Source organism: Scyliorhinus torazame, chromosome 2, assembly GCF_047496885.1.
Source record: "Scyliorhinus torazame isolate Kashiwa2021f chromosome 2, sScyTor2.1, whole genome shotgun sequence".
NCBI lineage: Eukaryota > Metazoa > Chordata > Chondrichthyes > Carcharhiniformes > Scyliorhinidae > Scyliorhinus > Scyliorhinus torazame.
In genome coordinates this window covers 61,771,720-61,796,278 of record NC_092708.1, presented here as the reverse complement: position 1 = coordinate 61,796,278, position 24,559 = coordinate 61,771,720, and the positions used below count along the sequence as shown (strand labels likewise).

Sequence of the window (24,559 nt, the reverse complement as noted above, 5' to 3'; positions counted from 1 at the left end):
CATATTTCCCAACCTCAATGTTCCTAATCAAACTTTCTAATAATAACCCCACAGCAAAATCGAGATAGAATGAACTCAAAGTGTTAGTTTCTTTGCACGGCCTCAAACCTCGGGAGGAGAGTCGCAACAATGCCTCCACACTCAGAGAGAAAAGAGAGGGATAGAGGAAAAAAAGGTTTACAGTGAGAGGGCACAGAGAAAATAAATATTGCCGGGATTCTCCGGTCCCCCAGCCGCACGTTTCTCAGCCACACTCCGTTCGTTTGCGACTGGATTCTATCTTTCCACTGCCTGTCAATGGGATTTCCCATTGCAATCACCCCGTGCCGCTGGGAAATCGGTGGCCGAAAAATGAATCGCAACAACCGGAGAACTCTGTCCACTGCTTCACATGGTTTCCAAAGTCCAGAATCAAATTCTAATCAAGTATTCCTTCATGGAGGTTGGTGAGCTGAAAGCCAATACTGTACAATTCACTTTTCCTGTGTCATTAACTTCACATGGTGAGATAGCCACGCAGAGATGAATCAGTTTTGTCGGTGATGGTACAGAATCCCCAGACGAAGCAGTGTAAATGGGGCCTGGGCAGAGCTGCTTTTCACTGAGGCTACCAGTCAGATAGTAAACAGCAGGCTGAGGTTTTCAGTACAAAAAGTCAATATTACTGATTCCATAAGTCACATGTCTCCCACCTCTCCACACTGCCTTTGACAAGCAATGTGTATCCCTTGCCTGGGTCGCTGAGATTGTTAAATGTCTCAACCATTAAGAGGTGAAAGGAAGGTTGCGTGACCCATTGTCTCAGCAGGTGAGCAGTCTCCTGTTGGTCAGCCTGGGTTATGAAATGTAGATGGCCTTTGTAAAGTTCTCTCTGGATCTGGCACATAAGGGGTTGATTCCCTGATACTGCCAGATGGCTTCTTTTGTTCGAGGGTCACAAACAGACATAGATTCAACCATTTTTAAAGGTATTTGTCCAGTTATTAAAATTTTAGAAATAGCCATTGTTGTGTTATGCTTCTTCGTGTAGCATAAGCTGCTTCCTTGATGTATGCTTTGACAAAGGAAAGTCCAGACTTTGTAATGAGTTCAATATGTTTATTGAACTATTAACACAGTTCTTAAATGAGTTTGACTCTCCTGCTAATCTCAGTAGTAACTCAGTCTAACTAAACCAGTCGGCTCTAAGCCACGTGCTGGGTGTGATGCTTCTGATTAACCCTGATGTACTCTCTAGATGTCTGTCTGTGGAAATAGACAGTGCATGTGTGCCCTGTCCTTTTTTATGGGTTGAGTAATGCCCCCTTGTGCTAATGCCACCTCTGGGTCTCGTGACTGCTCATTGGTTGTGCCCTATTCTAAGTGTTCATTAGCTGCATGTTTGCATATCATGACATCTCCGGTGCTCCCTCTAGTGTTTACTTAGTTGTAGTGTATTTACTTTAACCCCTTGTGTGTATACGGTGATGCATATCACCACAGCCATGAGGATATGTACATATATTTTATAAAAATATACATGTCTGAGCTAGCTCACAATAAACCAGTTGGGCCAAAAACATTTTAGCTTTAGTTTTGCATGGGCTTTCATTGCAAGCTGGTTGTGTAGTGACAATGCCACTTGACTTGTAATCCAGGGGCCGAGGCTAATGCCCTGTGGAAACTGGTTCAAATCCCACTACTGAGCTGCTGGAGTTTAAGTTCAATCAATAAAATCTGGAGTTAAAAAGCTAGCTTCAGTAATTGTGACCATGAAACTATCATCAATTGTCATGACAGCGTACCTGATTCCCTGATGTCCTTCAGTGAAGGAAATCGGCCATCCTTACCAGGCCTGGCCTAGACATGTGTCTCTAGATGCACAACTATGAGGTTGATTCAAAACTGTTGTCTGAAATGGCCCAGCAGGTCACTCAGTTCCAGGGCAATTAGGGATGGGCCAAAACTGCTGCCTTTCCAGCGATGCCCAGACCCCATTGAAATAATAAAGGGCATTTTCTGCCCAGTGGTTGATCTCCTCGAACTTACTTGAGCAATATCTGAACATGAACACCCATAGGGGACAATCTAGCAGCCCCATCTGTCACGGATGCAAATCACATTGTGGTTGAGAAATCTTGCATGTAGCTAAAAAAGGCACCCTCCCTCCCCAGTGATGTGATCAGTTTTATGCCCAAAAAGGGAGTGAACCTGATTTCCATTGATTTAAATACATTTGAATTTAATTAAAGGGTTTTACACCGTAGCTTCCGCCCACAAAGTAATCCCCGACCTCCACCCTTGCCTGCGTGACACCACACGGTGCGAATCACTACTGGTTTTGAAAAGCAAAAAACAGCCGTAATTACCGCGTTGGGGGCACAGGAGTGTCTAGAGGCCCGGGGGTTGAGGGACAAAGTTAGGCATTGTCCCCTAGTGTCCTCGCAGTGCCCCCCGGGGCACAAGCACACAGCACGAGTGTAAAAGAAAACACGTGTGCTGTATACTTGTCAAGAAAAAAGCTCTGATATCACATATCAAGCATGGCACTGTCCATGATAGCTCAGACACGCCTGGAAAGTTTCACATATATCACAGCAATCCCCGCAAGAGATTTTTTACTCTGTGCCTACTGTGTTATTTTGCATTTTAATAAGATCCATAAATCATTATGGACTAATGTTATGTTTATTCTTTTATTCAGTTGTCCTATTTAAGCTTCTAATAATAAGAAATAATTAAAAGCTTTATTCACAAAATTACATTAATTTTTTTTCTTACATCCTTTCTTTTTCGAGACTTATCTAATAAAAAAAAAAGCATGTTTCAGCATTTTGTATGTACAGTACCTTGTAGCTGTTGTTGTTGCTGATCGTCATAGATTCTCAGTCCAAATAATGGAGGCCTCTCTTTTCGGAGTAGTGAAACATTCCTTGTTATCAAATCCAGTTGAAAAATGGTTCCATTTGTATATTCAGTCCAGAAAATAAATTTTCCATAATGCGACAATCCAAAGGGGTGATTTAATTCTTTGCCACCATATACTATCTGTAATATGTGTGAAAATGCATAACAATAAATATAAATAACATCCAAACCAAACAGAACTTGATAAGCAAAAAAAAAAAGATCATCGATCACTAGATAAATCTATTTCAAGTACATTTCAGAAACCTATAATTACTGGATGTAATACTTTCACTGAAAATGTCATGGTCGTTCAATTTTCAGCCAGAGTCCAGCAGTGATTGTTGTGATATGCGCCTGCATGCCATTGTAATGTGAAGGTGCTTGGAAGAGCAAGGGTTAACGTGGGAGTGGAAAATAACACCACCCATGGCATGATGTACAGAGTCACATGGTAATAGACTCGACAAACAGAACTCTGTAAGTAGCCAGCCTGCATGGATCAGCTCTGCCCATTACCATATCTTGGAACTGTAAATAGTTAAAGTTGTATAGTTAAATATACAACTCTGTAGGATCTCATCAGTGAGGCACCTCCGCAACAGTGAGACATAATATTACAACATGGTTGGCAATGGCGGGATCGGGATGATGACCAAGGGCAATAGTACTATAGTGATCAGTGGTCGTGATCAATCGTGGTAAGAAAGGTGGCAGCATGAACCCAGAACTGTATCCCAAGGTTTGAAAAACTTAAACCAAAGTAGAGAGACGTGCACATAAGAAAAAAAAATTGAAGAAACTTCACGACAGAAACTTGCAAGAACTTGAATGAACAGTTCATGAAATGTGTGAGCAAAACAATTACTAAAAAGCTGACCCACATGCTCAGTGAATTGCAGATGCTGAAAGACAGCTATGGTATGGTTAAAGAAAAACTGAAAAAAAAAGGGTAGGGAGGGCTGAGGAATATCTGCAGGAATAATTGGGCTCACAGAGTTAAATACAGGAACATTCACAGTTTAAGAGAAAGAGAACCCTTTGCAGCAGGCAACAAAAGACCCTACAGAGACGGCAACTCTGTCAAGAGCCACAAGAGAGCAGAATTCTATGAAAATTGAGCTGTATCCCCACGCCCGTGAGAAAACGGGCGCGAATCACTCTGGACTTTCTTGGAGAAAGTCCAGAGTGATTCTCTGTTTTGAAGGGGGCTTGCAGGGCCCCTGAGTAGTCCTACTTCCGGCTGCCAATACGGGACCCTGCACTTCCGGCTGAGGGTCCGCACATGCGCGCGGCGGCCACCTGTAGCGGCGAAACGTGCACCATGGCAGACCCACACAATAAGCCGGCCCTAACAATACAGGCCCCCTCCACAGATTGCGCGCGCCCGCTGATCGGTGGTCCCCGATTGCGAGACTGGCCGTCCTGAAGGCCCCCCGGTTAGGGATCCCCCTGCCCCCCACCAGGGAAGCCACAGACTGGGTCCACAGCCGCCACTCTGAGCTCCCGCCGGGTGGAACCATGAGTGAACCACGCCGGCGGGAACTCGGCCAGCTGCTGGCTGAGAATCGTCGCGGGGGCCTCTTTCAATGGCCCCCGACCGGCGCCGCGTCGACCGCGTGTGACTGGTGGCGATTCGTCGGTCCAAGGAGAATCGCAGAAAGGCGTCAGACCCGCGATCTGGTCCGACACCTTCCTGCGATTCTCCGCAGACCAGAGAATCGCCGCCCCCGCGCCGAGCAGATTTTGGCTCGGAGAATCCCGCCGGATGAGAGAGCAACAGGAGTCCACAGAGGGAGGACAATAAGAGACCCCAGAGGGATATCAATGAGAAAGTAAACATAGAATCATAGAATTTACAGTGCAGAAGGAGGCTATTCAGCCCATCGAGCCTACAACAGCCCTCGGAAAGAGCACGCTACTTAAGCCCATGTTTCCCCTCTATCTCTGTAACCCAGTAACCCCACCTAACCTTTTCTTGGACACTAAGGACAAGTTAGCAATGCCAATCCACCTAACCTGCACATCTTTGGACTGTGGGAGGAAACCGGAGCACTCGGAAGAAACCTACGCAGACACGGGGAGAACGTGCAGACTCCACACAGACAGTGACCCAAGCCGGGAATTGAATCTGGGACCCTGGAGCTGTGAAGCGCCAGTGCGAACCATTGTGCTGCCGTGCCGCCCAGTTAAAAGAACAGTTGAATGTCCATCAAGAATGAAAGCAAAAGGAATGCGCGTCCATTCAGCTACATGACGAACTTAAGACAGTATTAAATAGCAGAATTGAAGCATAATAAAAGACATTCAAGCCTGCTCTACTGAACTAAAGGAAAGCTTAAGCTAAAGCAACAGGTTTGCAAAGAAAAGGAAAACCTGTTGAAAGACCCTCACATGCTACAGTAATTTCTCAGGTCAAAGTTCATTCCTCCAGAAGATTATGAAGAGAAGCAAAATTACCTTAACACCACACTGGCAGAGAAGTCTCAGACATGTTCAGTGTTCTTAAGGAAGTCATGAGATAGAAGAAACAGACAGAAGAGATGAAGAAGCAAAGAGGAAGGAAAGGAACAAGAGTAGAGCGTTCTACCTTGCGAGTGGATAATGAAAGCCATGAGTAGCACAACTACAGGACTGAAACAAGGTAAGACTTCGCCGGGGATAGACCTAGTCAACAGTGAATCCAAAATGAAGGACAAGGACAAAGTTCTGTTGCAGAGAGAGAAAGAAGAGACAGAAATAAGATTGGAAAATTAAATCTGATACTGAGGCGCAAGGCACTAGTGGAAGAAAAAGCACTGGATGTCTCAGACGTCCTGAAAACCATTGAGCTGCATGAAAAGATTCAGAAGCTTACAAAACAAGTTGTAAATACTACAACAAAATAATTTTTGGTTGAAATTATGAAACGGGTAGAAATGAAGGTTCCAGTTTTGAAATGCAAACGTCCAATAAAAACTTGGAGGACAACACGGATAATGAACATCCGCGTGTACTCTAGGAATAAATGGAGTGCACGTTCCCCTTGGAAGGAACAGAATAAATCCCACAGTCTGAAAAAGCAGATGAATTGTTAATAAAGAGAAATACAACTCGAAGGAGGGCAAAACGTGAATCAAATGGAGATTGGCAAGTACCAGAAACATGCTATCATTCCTCCAAATGTGACAGATTGAGATGTGGAACAACTGGCAAGCCTCAAGGCTTTCTGAACTTTTAATGTCAGAGACTTGAGAGGGGGGGCAGTGACAGCAAGTAAAGATTGTATTAAAACATTGTATGGAAGGGAAAACATATTTATTTAGAGAACAAAAGGGAATGTTATGATATGTGCCTGCATGCATTGTAGTGTAAAGGTTCTCGGCAGAGCTGGTGCTAATGGGGGACAGAGAATAGCATGACCCACAGCAAGAAGGAGAGTCACATGACAATAAACTCTGGGAGAATAGTCTAGAAACAGAACTTTGTATGCAACCAGCCTGCATGGAACAGTTCCAAGCAGGACCAAACCTTGGAACTGTAAATAGTTAAAGCCTCCTAATAAAGGGCTCATGTTTAAACAAACACGTCTCCATACCACCCGATTGAAACATCTGAAGAACCCCACACCAGGGGCGAAATTCTCCGTTATCGGCGGAAACTCCGCCGATCGGCGCAAAAAACGCGCAAATCCCACTTGCGTCACGTCATAAAAATGGGCCGATAGTCTGCGGCCCGAAATGGGCTAGCAGCGACGTAACGGGATCCGCGCTTGCGCAGTGGTTCACGCCGTGCAGCGTCATACGCGCTGCACGGCGTGACGGCTCATAAGGCCGCGCAGCTCCCCCCCACCCGACCGGAACAGCCGACCGCAACACCCGACTTGATGGCTGGCCGTCGCTCAGCCCCGAGGTTCGAGTCACGCGATGTGGAGGCGCTCCTGGATGCGGTGGAGCAGAGGAGGGACGCCCTGTATCCCGGGCACGGCCGCAGAGTTGCCCCACGCCACAGCCGGCGTCTGTGGAGGGAGGTGGCAGAGGCCGTCACCGCTGTGGCCCTAACACCACGGACAGGCACCCAGTGCCACAAGAAGGGGAACGACCTCGTCAGAGCAGGCAGGGTGAGCGTCCCCCATATCCCCCATATCCCCTCTCCCCCAAATCCCCCCCTCCCTCATATCCCCCCCTCCCCCATATCCCCCCTCCCCCATATCCCCCATATCCCCCCTCCCCCATATCCCCCCTCCCCCATATCCCCCCTCCCCCATATCCCCCCTCCCCATATCCCCCATATCCCCCCTCCCCCATATCCCCCCCTCCCCATATCCCCCATATCCCCCCTCCCCCATATCCCCCATATCCCCCCTCCCCCATATCCCCCATATCCCCCCTCCCCCATATCCCCCATATCCCCCCTCCCCCATATCCCCCATATCCCCCCTCCCCCATATCCCCCCTCCACCATATCCCCCATATTCCCCCCTCCCCCATATCCCCCATATCCCCCCTCCCCCATATCCCCCATATCCCCCTCCCCCATATCCCCCATATCCCCCCTCCCCCATATCCCCCATATCCCCCCTCCCCATATCCCCCATATCCCCCCTCCCCCATATCCCCCATATCCCCCCTCCCCCATATCCCCCATATCCCCCCTCCCCATATCCCCCATATCCCCCCTCCCCCATATCCCCCATATCCCCCCTCCCCCATATCCCCCCTCCCCCATATCCCCCATATCCCCCATATCCCCCCTCCCCCATATCCCCCCTCCCCCATATCCCCCATATCCCCCCTCCCCCATATCCCCCATATCCCCCCTCCCCCATATCCGCCATATCCCCCCTCCCCCATATCCCCCCTCCCCCATATCCCCCATATCCCCAAGTGAATCCAGCCCTAACCTTAACCTCTGCAATGCACGCGCAACCGATGGCGTGCATTCATATACCTGCCTAACACTGTTGCCTTTTACCCCTGCCACCACCCCCCCCCCCCCCCAGGAGAAGCGCGCACACAACAATAGGGAGCATGTGAGGACTGGAGGAGGGCCCGCTGATGAGAGGCCACTGACCGTACACGAGGAAAGGGCCCTGGAACTGGCTGGCGGACCTGAGGACCGGGAGGTTGCTGATGCAGAGGTCGGGGCCCCACGAGCAAGTGAGCCACCAACAGCCCGTCCCCATATCCCCCTCTTCCGTATCACCTGATCACTGCCTGATGTCTAACCATGCATGCTTCATTGTGTATCGCAGGACCAAACGTCCAGGCACCCATCCCCGCAGATGCAGACCGCCCGCAGGATGCCCCTCGGAGACCACGGGAGACGGAGAGACCTGGAGCAACAGGGAGACGACACCCCCGTCACGTGCGGGAGCGACCACCCAGCGATGAGGGGGGCAGCCACAGGCCCCCGTCACATCCGAGCCAGGACACCACTACCCAGGACACCACTATCCAGGACACCCCTACCCGGGACACCACTACCCAGGACACCCCTACCCGGGACAGCACTACCCGGGACAGCACTACCCAGGACACCCCTACCCGGGAAGACGAAATACCGGACAGTGACTCAGAGTGGATGGGTGGAGACGAACCCCCACCCCAAAGTGCCATGGACTCAGAGTGGGACGAAGAGCACGACACAACGCCACTGCTGTCACCAACACCCTCCACCATCGCAGAAACACTCACCACGGTTGGGCACTTTAGTGATGAGGCGTCTGGTACACTCACTGGTGCGCACAACACAGCCGTCCCGGTACAGCAGGTGGAGGTAGGAGCAGCAGAGGGACCGGGCGGTCGGAGGGCAGCCCAGGCCAAGCGAACATCTGCCACCCAGATGGATCCCGGGTTCCTGCAGTTACCACACCCACACATAGATCCGATGCAACCACCGACACGGAGACGAGCGAATAGGGTGACGGGTGGCTTGCGGCGGCTGCGGTCGCAGGTGGAGGAGTCCACCCGCGTCCAGGAGCTGGGAGTGGTCCCGGTCATGCGTGCCACCCAGGCTGACACCGCACGGGTGGCGTCCGCGGTGGAGGCAATGGGTGCGACGGTGTCAGACATGGGGAACGGTTTGCGAGGCCTGGGGCCTTCCGTGCAGGCGGCGTCTGTGGCCCAGGAAATGGCTGCCCTCTCACAGGAGGCCATGAGCCAGTGCCAGCGCCAGATGGCAGAGGCGCTCAACGCCATAGCCCAGTCTCAGCAGGCCATGGCCCAGTCTCAGCAGGCCATAGCCCAGTCTCTGCAGGCCATGGCCCAGTCTCTGCAGGCCATGGCCCAGTCTCAGCAGGCCATCGCTGAGGGCATCGGCGCCAGTGGCCATGTGCGAGCTGACGTCGCACTGTCGCAGACAGGGTTCGACAACCCCCTGGGCTCCATGGCTGCAAACCTGCAGACCCCTGTCGATACCAGCACGGGCCTCCAGGACTGGCAGCGCCAGATGTCGGGGGCGCGTCGGATGGCCAGTCCGTTCGCATCCCCCACCCATGTAGAGGCCTGGGGGCCATCGGGCACCCCGAGGGAGGAGGAGGTGGTGTGGTCCGTCCCGGCTCCCTCTGTAGGGGAGGTCCCGGTACACCGCGACACCTCGGACTCCCCCTCTTCCGTCCCAGGTGCATCGGGTGGGCAACGGGCAGGGGAGACTGGCAGTCGCCCGGGCCGCAGCATGGCCCATCTAGGCCAGGACGCCCCAGGAAACGGCCGCCAAAGGGATCCAGTGTCAGAGGGCAGGAATCACAGGAGTCCACCTCCAGTTCTGCTGTACCGTCTGGGGAACCACGTAGACGTAGTCAAAGGGCCCGTAAGGCCAAACAATTAGACACTGAGTAAGTTGGCACGGGTGCAGGGCACAGATGAGTTTTAGGCGCTAGGGCACGTGCATGAACTCCTTTGGTTATTAAAGTCAATGTTACACCTACCGAAGCTGCCTTTGTGCTCTGTCCAAAGTGTGCGGGGGTGTCATGTACGTTGAGCGCAAGTGTGTGTGTGAGGGGTGGTCTTACCTCAGCCCCAGGTGAGTCTGCCCCCTTCCCCCTGGGCCGCCATCAACATCCCCCGGGCAGAGGACGGGACCGTGCGCTGCAGTGTCACAGCCGCATGCAGGGATGGTCCGGGTGGATGGTGGTACTGTGGCCATGGGTCAGACATAGTCAAACGATGTAGAGCCAGGAGCTCATCGGAGGCGGGCTGTCATCATTCTCCATGGCCTGCGATAGACACGCGTCCACCCGCAACTGGGTGAGCCCGGCCCGTTGTGCCGCCGGTGGATCGGCAATTGGGAGTGGGGGGGTGGTGTGCATGCGGGTGGGGTGTGTGGGGTTGGGGAGGGGGGTGATGGTGCTGGGTGGATGGATGGGTGGGGGGTGTGGGTGGTCGGCTGTTGTCATGGTGTGCGGTCTGTGGCCATACTACCCGATTCCCACGCCCATCTAGTCAGTGAAGCGGGCGTCTATCAGTCTGTCCCGTGCCCGCTGGGCCAGCCGGTAACGGTGGACAGCCACCCGTCTGTGTCTACCCCGTCTGCCCTGACCATTGCCCCCATCCCCCTCATCTGGGGAGGACTGGGCCTCTTCCTGCTGCTCCTCCACTCCGCCCTCCTCTGCCTGCGGCACATCGCCCCTCTGCTGGGCTATGTTGTGCAGGACGCAGCACACCACAATGATGCGGCCGACCCTATCTGACCGATACTGGAGGGCGCCCCCAGAGAGGTCCAGGCACCTGAAACGCATCTTCAGCACGCCAAAGCACCTCTCGATCACTCCCCTTGTCGCTACATGGGCATCATTGTAGCGGTTCTCCGCCTCATTGCGTGGCCTCCGTATAGGCGTCATCAGCCACGATCGCAATGGGTAGCCCCTGTCGCCCAGCAACCAGCCCCTCAGCCGGGGATGGCGTCCCTCGTACATGCCGGGGATGGATGACCGCGACAACACGAATGAGTCGTGTACACTGCCTGGGTAACGGGCGCAGACGTGCAGGATCATCATGCGGTGGTCGCAGACCACCTGTACGTTCATCGAATAGGTCCCCTTCCTATTAGTGAACACGGCCCTGTTATCTGCAGGTGGCCGCACGGCGACGTGCATCCCATCGATCGCGCCCTGGACCATGGGGAACCCGGCAATGGCAGAGAAGCCCACGGCCCGGGCATCTTGGCTGGCCCGGTCCACGGGGAAGCGGATGTAGCGGTGCGCCATGGCATAAAGGGCATCTGTCACTGCCCGGATGCACCGATGCACCGATGTCTGCGATATGCCGGACAGGTCCCCACTCGGTGCCTGGAATGACCCCATTGCATAAAAGTTCAGGGCCACCGTAACCTTGACGGACACGGGGAGAGGGTGTCCCCCGCCAGTGCCACGCGGTGACAGGTGTGCCAGCAGGTGGCAGATGTGTGCCACGGTTTCCCGGCTCATCCGGAGTCTCCTCCTGCATTCCCGGTCCGTGAGGTCCTGGTATGACTGCCGGGGCCGGTACACACGGGGCGCCCTCGGGTGCCTCCGTTGCCGTGGGGCCGCGACGTCCTCCTCCCCCTCCTCGTCCTGTCGGTCAGGTGTCCCTCCAGCCTGGGCGGCTGCCGCCTGCCCCTCTGCGGCAGCCTGCGCCGCCTCTCTGGCACGCTCCTCCTCCTCCTCCTCCTCCTCCTCCTCCTCATCCAGGGCAACATAGACATGAGCGGCTGCCACCACGGCGGCCAACATCGCTGGATGATCTGAAAACATGACGACCTGGTGGGGGGGAGGGGAACGACGACATGTCATCATTGCCCATATCCCCTCCTCCCCCCAGCCAGGTGGCATGGACCGCATGGGTCCAACTGTTGGAGGCTGGCACCTGGCCAGGTGGACCAACTCATTTGCCCTCCCATCACCCACCCCGGCACGGACCCCCCCCCCCCCAACCTCCACCCCAGCACGGACCCCCTCCCCAACCCCCAACCTCCACCCCGGCACGGACCCCCTCCCCAACCCCCAACCTCCACCCCAGCACGGACCCCCCCACCCAACCTCCACCCCGGCACGGACCCCCTCCCCAACCCCCAACCTCCACCCCGGCACGGACCCCCTCCCCAACCTCCACCCCGGCACGGACCCCCTCCCCAACCTCCACCCGGGCACGGACCCCCTCCCCAACCTCCACCCCGGCACGGACCCCCTCCCCAACCTCCACCCCGGCACGGACCCCTTCCCCAACCCCCAACCTCCACCCCGGCACGGACCCCCTCCCCAACCCCCAACCTCCACCCCGGCACGGACCCCCTCCACAACCCCCAACCTCCACCCCGGCACGGACCCCCTCCCCAACCCCCAACCTCCACCCCGGCACGGAACCCCTCCCCAACCCCCACCCTCCACCCCAGCACGGACCCCCTCCCCAACCCCCAACCTCCACCCCGGCACGGACCCCCTCCACAACCCCCAACCTCCACCCCGGCACGGACCCCCTCCCCAACCCCCAACCTCCACCCCGGCACGGAACCCCTCCCCAACCCCCAACCTCCACCCCAGCACGGACCCCCTCCCCAACCCCCAACCTCCACCCCGGCACGGACCCCCTCCCCAACCCCCAACCTCCACCCCGGCACGGACCCCCTCCCCAACCTCCACCCCGGCACGGACCCCCTCCCCAACCTCCACCCCGGCACGGACCCCCTCCCCAACCCCCAACCTCCACCCCGGCACGGACCCCCTCCCCAACCCCCAACCTCCACCCCAGCACGGACCCCCCCCCCAACCTCCACCCCGGCACGGACCCCCTCCCGGCACTCCCCCGGAGCCCAGCCTACTCTAACCACCCCCCCCCCCCGCCGCACACACACACAAGCCGAGACACACCTCTCCTCAGGCAATCAGTCTGCGGCCACGCCATTTCCTGCCCAGAGCCAACCCCCCAGGCCGTCACTCACCTCCTCGCTGGTCGGCGTGAGCCTGGAGCACCGGGTCACGCCGATGAAAAGGAGGTTTGATTGACGTCGACGTGAACGGTCATCACGTCGACGGGACTTCGGCCCATCCAGAAGGGAGAATATCGGCAGGCCGAAAATCGGCTGCCTTGCGCAGACCCGTGACATTCTCCGCGGCAGCGGCGCCATTAACGCCCCGCCGACTTTTCTCCCTTCGGAGACTTCGGCGGGGGCGGGGGCGGGATTCACGGCGGCCAACGGCCATTCTCCGACCCGGCGGGGGGGTCGGAGAATGACGCCCCAGAACAGCGATTATAATGAATGGGATACTCCGCCTTCCCAGCAGCGTGTTTCTCGGCAGCGGGAGGCAGAGCGTTATTCGCTGATGGGATTCCCTGCTCCCGCTGCTGTCAATGGGATTTCCCACTGAAGTCACCTTACGACTCTGGGAAACCCACGGGCAGGGGTGCACTGCCGGCAGGAGCAGAGAATCCCGCCTCCAGCGACCATCCCGGAGAATTCCAGCCATTAATATATTCTTTCAGAACAGTGGACTGGATTCTCCCAAAATGGGGCTATGTCCCCACGCCGGCGTAAAAATGCAGGCTTTGCACTCCCAAGTTTCCAGAAACTAACACCAGCCGATTCACTTACCTTCAGGGGGCTAGCAGGGACCCAGAGTACTTCACGCAGCTTCGGCTGCAGATACAAGCCCCCACACGTCCCATTGCGCACAGCGGCGATCTCCAGCGGCCGCGCCGAGCGCCATGGCGGACTCGGACATCGGAGGCAGCTCCATAATGTAGGTCCCCATGATCGGCCGCGCGCCCCTGCATTGGATCGGCCTGATCTGTGCCCCGGCCACCCATAAGGCCTCCCCCCTGGTGCCCAATCCCCCCGCCCACCACCATGGCGACCATGGATTGAGTCCACAGCATCCACGCGAGACTCCCGACCGGCCATACCATTTTAGTTCCACGCCGTCGGGAACTCGGTCGGTCGGGAGCGGAGTATCACTGGGCGGGCCTTTGGCAATGGTCCCCCAGTCATGCGGTGTAATTTGAGGATGGCGGGATATTCGGGGCCCGGTGAATCGCTGGAGCGGCACTAGGCCCGATTCCATCGAAAAAGTTGATACTCCGCCCCCGCGCCAAATGCGATTTCGCTGTGAGGCTGCGGAGAATCCAGCCCAGTAACACAGTAACGACAGAAAGAGGGTGCAGTATTCAGTCTGTGTGCTTGAATAATGAAGCCTGAAGCACCCCTGGTATTGGACCTTGGGCATCATTTCCAGCAGTAAGTGAGCTGAGGGGAATAGGGGACAACTCTTGAGTTAAGTTTCTTTGAGGACTGGGCCTCAAGAATGCACTCTGTTATGTGAGGAAATGAGGACGGGGCAATTCAGTGAGACGTGGTTGATAGCTGGGGACATCTGTGGACAGGAGCGGGTGTCATTTGGAAATTGGAGGTGAGGTAACCAGATATCAAGGTTGGGAAGCAGTTGAATTTCCAGACCAAATGTTTATATTTAAATTACCTCTCTCCTGTTAATTTAGTTTAGCCTGTGAAAAATGTCAATGAAAAATAACTGAACAACTACATCCCCGTGTTCCTATTACGACTACTGCTCATTTTGGGGGACCAGAGGTGGAATGTATTAGTGAATTTATTTTCACTTTATTGTAAAATCCTTTTAAGCTTGAGTCTTAGTGTCACGAATCACATAATTATTTACAATGGTATTGGAAAATAATCAGAATTCACTCACCATTCTATCTGTGCCATTTAAAAAAATTCTTTCGATGTGATCATAATATGCATCGCACCAATATAGTATTCCAGTGGTGTAGTCCAGGGTTAAACCATTAGGCCATAGCATCATAGTTGTCACAAAGAGCTGTCGATTGGAACCATCCATCCATGCTTTCTCAATTCTTCCTGTCATGTTGTCTATCTCTTCCTCTTCCCAATCTGTCCAGTACATCCAGCTGCATATAATGCAGTAACATATTTTTTTTGTCAGTAATAAACACAATCAATTATATTTGATACAATCTCTATTAAGCAGTATTTGAAATCTACAGCAAACTGTTCTTTTGCCACATTACCTAAAAGGGATCAAGCTATTATTCACTGAGTACTGTATGTGGCATACAGATATGGTTATAACTTTCACATTATCTGCAATTCCAAACTATGCAAGACACCAACAGATGCAACAGCAGGCCAAATGTACTATAATATACAGAATGGACACAGGTATAAGTTCCTCCAAAGCGCATTGCTAAATTTAAAAAAAATTAATTACTTGACTACACACTTTCTAATTTGTTCTTCCTTCATTGGTCACCATCTGAAACTTACTAGAGAAGTGAAGACAGTTTAGTACAATGAACAAATATGAACAAATACATATTTTCACTTCAATTTACTGAACTTTTCAGGTAAGTGAATGAAACCGTTAGGTATTGAGTAAAGAGCTATCCTGAAAACTCCATTTCTTTGACTGTCATTGCACACCTTTGAAGTTATAATAATCTAACTCAATTTTCACAACTACTTCCTGTTGAATCTTTGTTGGTTGTGTGAAAAATATATTTTTGTTACTCTTAACTAGCCAATAATGTTGACTGGATTAGAGGATGTATTGCCCCAGACGTCATGAGCAAGCCCAATTGATGATCAAACTTGCTGGAGCAGGCTCAGTAAATTCAGCTTGAAATCTTCACTTTTGGGATCAGTATCTGCCAAGACATATTTCTCTCCTTGCATGCATCATGTGTGTGAAAGGTGTTGGCTCCTGAGGGACTGTGAAGGGGCTGGCAGCATTGACAACAGTACCTTTGCATTCCTTTGGGAACCACTTCCTTGCTGTCGGTACCACACAATAGATGTATTACCAGTATTCAATGTGCCTGCTTCAGGCTGAAGCTCAGGGATATTTTGTGTGGCACTGTCGGTCATTAGTTACGAATTATAATCTAATTTTAAAAATCAAAATTTAACTTTGCACACTAATCACTATTGCTTTTGGTCATTTAAAAAAAAATTTATTCTCAAATCCTGAAAACGTTAATTGTTACCGAGAAGATTTATATATGAGCAATGAATTCCCTGGTGTTGGTTGCACAAGTGGCTATTATTCATGCATGATGATTGAAACGCATTGTTGGTGGACTATTTAATCACAGGGAAGATCATTGCAAACCCTGATTCTATGCTGATCTAACGCCCACAATTTCAACAGGGCTCACTAATTCTGGCTGACTCTCAACCACTAGGCCAATTGTGGTGCGCTACTCAGACTTAATTTTCTGAACTTAGCACAGACCAGGGATCAAAATTACGGCCTGCCTGTTTTGCTCTACCCCGTTATACCCTGCGCTAACTTGCTGCATTGGGAAAAGTGAGTATGAAATTCTATCACAGATCTTGTTGATGGTTTGTGCAATAATCAAAGAACAAAGAACAGTACAGCACAGGAACAGCCCTCCGGCCCTCCAAACCTGCACCGATCATGGTGCCTGGCAACAAAAGTCTTCTGCACATCCGGGGTCTGTATCTCTCTATTCCCACCCTATTCATACATTCGTCAAGGTGCCTCTTAAATGCCGCTATCATATCTGCTTCCACCACCTCCCCCGACACGTTCCAGGCACGCACCATCCGCTGTGCAAAATATTTGCCTCACACATCTCCTCTAAACATCACCCTCGCACTTTAACCCCAAGGGGCTTTTCTACCTTGGGAAAAAGCATCTGACTATCCACTCTGTCCACGTCACTCATAATTTTGTAAACCTCTACCAAGTCGCTCCTCAACCTCCTTCGTTCCAGTGAAAACAATCTGAGTTTATCCAACCTCTCCTCATAACTAATACCCTGCAGACCAGGCAGCGTCCTAGTAAGCCTCTACGGCACCCTCTCCAAAGCATCCACATCCTTCTGGTCGTGTGATGACCAGAATTGTCTGCATTATTCAAAATGTGGCCTAACTAAGGTGATGTACATGGCTTGCCAATTTTTATACTCAATGCCTTGATCAATGAATGGAAATGTCTTCTTGACTACCTGGGCAGCACGGTGACACAGTGGCTAGCACTGCTGCCTCACAGTGCCGAGGACCCGGATTCCGGCCCAGGTCACTGACGGTGTGGAGCTTGCATATTCTCCCCGTGTTTTCATGCGTTTCACCCCACAACTCAAAGATGTGATGGGTAGGTGAATTGGGCATGTTAAATTTCCCCTTATAAAAAGAATTGGTACTTTAAATTAAACAAAAATGCCTTCTTGACTACCTTATCCACCTGCATTGCCACTTTCATTGTACACCCAGATTTCTGCCTGTCAATTCTCCTAAGGGATCTGCCATTTACTGTGTAATCCCCACTTGTAGTACACCTGCCAAAATGCATTACCTCACATTTATCTGGATCAAACTTCATCTGCCATTTCTCTGCCCAAATCTCCAACCAATTTATTTCCTGCCGTATCCCCTAACAATCCTCTTCACTAGCTGCAACTCCACCAATCTTTGTGTCGTTCACAAACTTACTATCAGACCAGCTACATTTTCCTGCAAATAATTTATTTATACTATGAACAGCAAAGGTCCTAGCACTGATCCCTGCGGAACACTACTAGCACAGCATTCCATTCAGAAAAGCATCCTTCCACCACTACCCTCTGTCTTCTATGACTGAAACAGTTCTGTATCCATCTTGCCAGCTCAGCTCTGATCCCATGTGACTTCGTATTTTGTGCCAGTCTGTCATGAGGGACCTTGTCAAAGGCTTTACTGAAGTTCATATAGACAACATCCACTACCCTTTCTTAATCAATCATCTTCGTCACTTCCTCAAAAAAACCAATCAAGTTAGTGAGACACGACCTCCCATTCACAAAACCATATTGACTAGCGCTAATAAATCCATTTCTTTCCTAAAGTGAGTAGATCCTGTCCTTACGATGTTTTTCCAATAATTTCCCTACCACTGATGTAAGGCTTACTGGCCTATAATTTCATTGATTATCCCTGCTACCCTTCTTAAACAAAGGAACAACATTGGCTATTTTCCAATCCTTTGGGACCTCACCTGAAGCCAATGAGGATATAAAGATTTCTGTCAAAGCTCCAGCAATTTCCTCCGTTGCCTCCCTCAGTATTCTGGGGTAGATCCCATCAGGCCCTGGGGACATATCTACCTTAATGCTTTTTAAGACACCCAACGCCTCTTCCTTTTTGATATTGACATGAAAAAGAATATCTACAAACTCTTTCCTGGACTCATCATCCACTAAATCCTTTTCTTTGGTGAATACTGATGCAAAGTATTTTTTTAGTGCCTCTCCCATTTCCTCCACGCATAGATCCCTCCTCTGTCCTTGAGTGGGCCAACCCTTTCCCTAGCCACCCTCTTGCTCTTTACATATATATATATAAAATGCCTTGGGATTCTCCTTAACCCTGTTTTCCAAGGACTTTTCATCACTCCTTCTAGCCCTCCTAACTCCTTGCTTAAGTTCCTTCCTACTTTTTAAACATTCCTCAAGGGTTTCTGTTCTCAGTCTTCTCGATCTTACGAATGATTCCATTTTCTTCTTTTTTTATTAAAAATAAATAAATTTAGAGTACCCAATTTTGTTTTCCAATTAAGGGGCAATTTAACGTGGCCAATTCACCTAGCCTGCACATCTTTGGGTTGTGGGGTGAGACCGACACAGACATGGGGAGAATGTGAAAATTCCACACGGACAATGACCCGGGGCCAGAAACATACCCGGGTCCTCAGTGCCATGAGGCAGCAATGCTAACCACTGTGCCACCCTTCTTTTTCTTTTTGACTAGGCTCACAATATCTTTCGTTATCCAAGGTTCCCAAAACTTGCCACACTTATCCTTTATCTTCACAGGAACATGCCATTCCTGAATTCTAATCAACTGATGTTTCAAAGGCTCCCACATGTCAGATGTTGATTTACCCTCAAACAGCCACCCCCAATCTAAATTCTTCAGTTCCTTACTCATATTGTTGTAATTAGCCTTCCCCCAATTTAGCACCTTCACGCAAGAACTGGATTGGACTTGTTTATCGTCACGTGTACTGAGGTACAGTGAAAAAGTGAAAAATATTTTTCTGCAAGCAGCTCAAACGGATCATTAAGTACATGAAAAGAAAAAAAAGAAAAAGAAAACACGTAATAGGGCAACACAAGTTACACAATGTAACTACATAGACACCGGCATCGGGTGAAGCATACCGGAGTGTAGTATTAATCAGGTCAGTCCATAAGAGGGTCATTTAGGAGTCTGGTAACAGTGGGGAAGAAGCCGGTTTTGAATCTGTTTGTGCGTGTTCTCAGACTTTTGTACCTCCTGTCTAATGGAAGAAGTTGGAAGTGTGAGTAAATCGGATGGGAGGGATCTTTGATTATGCTGCCTGCTTTCCCCAGGCAGTGGAAGGTGTAGATAGAGTCAATGGATGGGAGGCAAGTTTGTGTGATGGACTGGGCTGTGCTCCTGACTCTCTGAAGTTTCTTGCGGTCTTGGGCCGCGCTGTTGCCATAGCAGGTTGTGATGCAGCCAGATAGGATGCTTTCTATGGTGCATCTGTAAAAGTTGGTAAGAATCAGTGTGGACATGCCAAATTTCCTTAGTTTCCTGAGGAAGTACAGGCGCTGTTGTGCTTTCTTGGTAGTAGCGTCAACATGGGTGGATCAGGCAGATTTTTGGTGATGTGCACCCCACGGACTTTGAAGCTGGGAACCATCTCCACCTAAGCCCCGTTGATGCAGACAGGGGTGTGTACAATACTTTGCTTTTCAAAGTCACTGACCAGCTCTTTAGTTTTGCTGACATTGAGGGATAGATTGTTGTTGTTGCACCACTCCACGAGGTTCTCTATCTCCCTCCTGTATTCTGACTCGTCGTTGTTCGAGACCTGACCCACTATGGTCATGTTATCAGCAAACTTGGAGATGGAGTTGGAACCAAATTTTACAACGCAGTCGTATGTGTACAGGGAGTATAGTAGGGGGCTACCCTTGCCCACCATAATAATACGCCATCTTCACAACCTATCGTGTCTTTTATTATCTGAAAGAGGCGCAACTGCTCAAACCCATTATCGTAATGCCAGCGTGAAGGACCATATTCTCGACTCAAGATAATAAGGAGTCTTTTTGGGTCCAAAGCTTGATCTGTCGCACTGACATTGGCAATGTATCTAGAAAGTATAAAGCAAAAATGATTTCCTGTGGTACTGGCGGAGTCAGGCTGCTGGCAGGTAGTGGGAAACAGCTCAAAGCATCTGTGGTTGATACACAGGTGCCTGGTTTATGTTGAAACGTGTATTCGTAGGCTGCTAACAATAAAGCCCAGTGTTGAACCCCAGCTGAAGTTATGGGGGAATGACCATATCCTCGTTAAATAACCCCAACAGAGGTTTGTGATCAGTAACATCTATGAAATGTCATCTACAGATGTTTTGATGTAACTTTTTCATTGAAATATTATGGCAAGTCACTCCTTTTCGATTTGTGAGTAACCTTGATTAGCACTGGCCACAATCCTTGAGGCGTATGCGATAAGTCTTGAGGGGCTGTTTAGCACAGGGCTAAATCGCTGGCTTTGAAAGCAGGCCAAAGCAGGCCAGCAGCACGGTTCAATTCCTTTAACAGCCTCCCCAAACAGGCGCCGGAATGTGGCGACTAAGGGCTTTTCACAGTAACTTCATTTGAAGCCTACTTGTGACAATAAGCGACTTTCTTTCTTTCTTCCTGCACCATCTTTCTGTTTTTAGGCCCAAACCGCTCCTATTCTGTAAAGGGATGCATCGCAGGTAAGAATCATCTCTTTCGAAGGGTCAAAATGGACCAAGAGGCAGGATGACTGTAAAGTTAGTCTAGCTTATTCAAAGATTTCTTTCTGATGCTCTTTCCAATACCACCTTGGGTGCTCCTTGAGTTGTGTGAGTAAGGGTGTCAACATTGTAGAAAGATTAGGAATAAATCTGTTATAATAGTTCACCATTCTCGAAAAGGATTTCATTTTAACGTATTTTTGGGGGTTGGTGATTGCTTAATTGCTTTGACATTCTCCTCCACAGGACGCAGCCCTGTGGTGCCGACCTGTATCCTAAATACGTCAGCTTCTCACTTTTCCACTTTACTCCAAGTTTCTTAAATATGTTTTTAATGTCTTTGAGATTTGCTAGCTGCTCCTCCTCAGACCCTCCTGTTATCAGTACATCATCGAGATAGACAATCAGCTTGGCTCGATCCTGTAGTAAACTTTCCATCAAGCATTAGAAAGTCACACACGCATAAGAGACTCTGAAAGGTAGCCGGGTGTACTGATATAAGCTTTTGTTGGTATCTATAGTGACAAATTCCCTGGATGTTTCACCTAACTCTAATTGTTGGCATGCATGACACATATCAAGTTTTGTATAAGTTAAGCCTCCTGCTAATTTAGCGTATAAACCTTCAATTCTTTGTATTGGGTATCGGTCCAATTTTGGTTGCCCTATTCACACAGTTAGTTTGTAGTCCCCGTTTATCCTGATGGTTCCATCTGGCTTCACCACTAGCTTGGTTAAAGCTGCCCATTCCAAAAACAGTACAGGTTTGATAATATCCAATTCTTCTAGTTGCTTGATTTTAGATTCAACCTTCTTGTTTAAGGCATAGGGGATAGGTCGAGCTCTGAAAAACTTAGGTGTGGCCTCAGGATCTTTCCTATTAGGCCCTGTAACTTGCCTAACTCGTCTTGGAAAACTGTTTTATTTTTTATAAGACATCATGAAGACCTCCTTCACGAACTTGACAGATTTCCAAACAATTTAATCTAATTTGGCGCAGCCAATCCCAGCCCATCAGACTTGGTCCTTGACTCTCCGCTACTATTAAAGACAGTTGAGCTGACTGGTCTCGATGGTTTACATGCATTGTGGTTGCTCCTAGGCTTCTCAAAGCTTCCTCAGTATACGTGGCCAGTCAGACCATCGTACTTTTTAACTTCCGGGCTGGACCCCACCTTGAAAAGCACAATTAAATATCTTTGATCACCTACAATTGAAGCGGAGGTTCATGTCCACCTCCTTTCTAAGTGGCTGACATTTACCATCAATACAGTCATAATTGGGGGTACTTTGCCCACCTTTATGTTGTTTAAACAGAACACTTCAGATCTGTTTTCAGGGTTATTCTTCACGCTCTGTACTGGAGTCAGATTTTTTATTTTAATGGCACCCTGAGGATTCTGCCTAGTCTTGAATTTCCTCTTAATGTTGCCCCTCCTATTGCAGACACAACGTGTACCTTCCCCGAATTTGCATCTTGCCTGGGGATGATCTCCCCCACACTGGTAGCATTCTTCATAGCTCCGGGTTTGCGGCCCACATTCATAATATCTCTACACTCTCATCTGTTCACAGTCTCTTTGTTCATTACTTTTGGCACCTTCATCTTTGGCGCTGCGGCTGCTAGCAGCTTTCCGCCAATCCTGGTAAACCCTGCCTGCCTGTACACTCTGTAAAACCCCCCCCCCCCCCCCCCGCCCGCCCGCCCCCGCCCATTCCCGCCAAGCCTTGGCGACCTCTGGTGCCTTCTTTGAGGTAATCTCTGCATTTGCTAACAACCTTTTTTATGGCCGTGTCGGTAATACCACAGACCAGCCTATCCTTCTGCATGTTCTTGAGTGCAGACACAACCACACATTGTTCAGCCGTTAGTGGAGGACAAGAAGGAAACACAGGGATTCATATGCACAGATTAGTTAAGGTGTTTTGTAAATGATGACAATTTACTACCTCACCAATGGAAGGTCTACTGTCAAGATACATAAATAATTTTACTGGGAGGGCATATGTTTATTTTCACATATGTAAAGCACGTAAATCAGGCATTGGTTTCAGAGAGATTCAAATTAGCAATTGGTGCAGAAGCAGCAGGCGTTCCCACTTGGGAATGACTTTCCTGTCACTCACACGATATTAAAAGATGTACCATGAGACCGAATTATGCAACATGCCTCATTTACATCACTGTGTTAGCTATCAAGGCAGGGAGACATTATGAATTGATGTTCAAGAATATTCTATGGAAGCAAATTAATCATTAGGAAGAATAAAAATGAATTCCATTTCATGATTTCTAAAAACGTATTTCTTACATTGCAGAAACTATATTTAAAGATATTTTCAACTAGATCTAAGATGATAAGATATTTCTGTGCGATTTGCAGTTACTGGGCTTATATGTTTCCCTATTTGATATTCTCAATAATTGACACAAGTGTAAAGTGGGGAATACTGCTTTGCACTCGCATGGGCTTTTCCACAAAAATTATCAAATTGAGGAAATGGTATGTTTATATTTTTCATGGGAACTAACTGCAAACACTGATTGGAAACCCTTCTTCATTTTACAGTAATCGTTTTTTGGTTAAAAATAAGCAAAAAGCAGGTATTGCTGTACCTAATATATACTGACAAGTGGAATTTGATTATTTAGCTGACATACCTCATGGGACAACTGGAGAAGAAATTGATTTTATTTAGTAACTCATCCATCTTCAATTTTCTGTTCTGATGAAATGATGAGGGAAAACTTATTGCCTAATGGACATCAAAAACAACAATGCCAAAAGGAATTATGACATCTAATTAAAATGAATGAGGACACAAACTTTACCTTAAGATCACTTTCATCAGTTCCAAACACAACTCTGTTTTCTGTCCTCCTGCCATTTCTGAACGTAAACAATGCATATTTATTTGTTGATGTGCAAGGTAATTTTCTAATGGGTCTTTCGACTGAAAAATAACTCTGCACTCCACACATCACAGAGCCAGTCAGTCGAGTATAACCAAAATCTCCGGAAAGAAGCACAGAGCACGATAACCAAATTTGTTTTTGAAATTGTCTCCTACAAAATCGATTCAAGGGGATAGTTTGAAAAAAATTACTTTAATGCGGATGGTTAATTAAATTGTGCTGTTCTGGAAAAAAAAAAGTATTAAAATTTTTTTATTATTTATGAATTGAAAAATTACAATTTAGTTTTTCGCTTCAACGCTCCTCAATTATTTTGCCTGGTGTCATTTGGAGACTTATTTTGAATAAAACACAGAGGTGCCAAAATGATTCATTTTAGAAGAGACTGCTAATTGAAAGGGTGTAAATAAAAAATATAATCAGCTGGTTAAAACTCCCAACTGTTGACATATAACCTTCCAAAGGTAAACAATACCTGCTATTTTTCCAGACTGGCTTTTTCAGGAAGTCCCAATGGAAAGTGATGAATTAAGTCAAGAGATACTCCAAAAGTAATCTTAAAATGCAGAATGAGCAAGTGAAATTCAAGAAAATACACGTCAACTCATTATGTTCAAATAATTTTGTGATGAATGTGAGAAATTGCCATACTTAAGGTTTTAATAACAAACCTGAGTTAAGATTTATACAGGCAGTATGACTACTAGGGCTGTGATTAAGGTGTCATAAAAGAGAGGTAATAATTGGTTTGCAGGTGAAGTGTTCTTCTAATAGATCTTGAGAATCATTTACTTGTTTACAGATAGCTAGCTTATGGAATATTGCTCAGCTTTGAAGGGCCTCTGGGATGGCGATAATTTATTTTTATTTATTTTTTATTCATCTTTACAGCATGTGGGTTTCGCTGGCTTGGCCAGTATTTTTTTTAAAAATTCATTTACAGGATGTGGGCATTGCTGATTAGGTCAACATTTATTGCTGATCCCTAGTTGCCCTTCAGAAGA

General features: G+C 49.2%; 1 protein-coding gene across 1 annotated transcript in view; it reads right to left on the bottom strand.

Annotated features, from left to right (window-relative positions):
- The window catches only part of LOC140406652 (low-density lipoprotein receptor-related protein 1-like), a 1,475,832-nt gene that overhangs the window by 1,231,550 nt on the left and 219,723 nt on the right, over positions 1–24,559 (bottom strand). Inside the window, exons 7-8 of the mRNA XM_072494659.1 lie at positions 14,546–14,765; positions 2,829–3,027 (exon numbers count right to left, since the gene is read on the bottom strand). Of these exons, the coding sequence (XP_072350760.1) occupies positions 2,829–3,027; positions 14,546–14,765 (419 nt within the window). The remainder of the gene's footprint in view (positions 1–2,828; positions 3,028–14,545; positions 14,766–24,559) is intronic.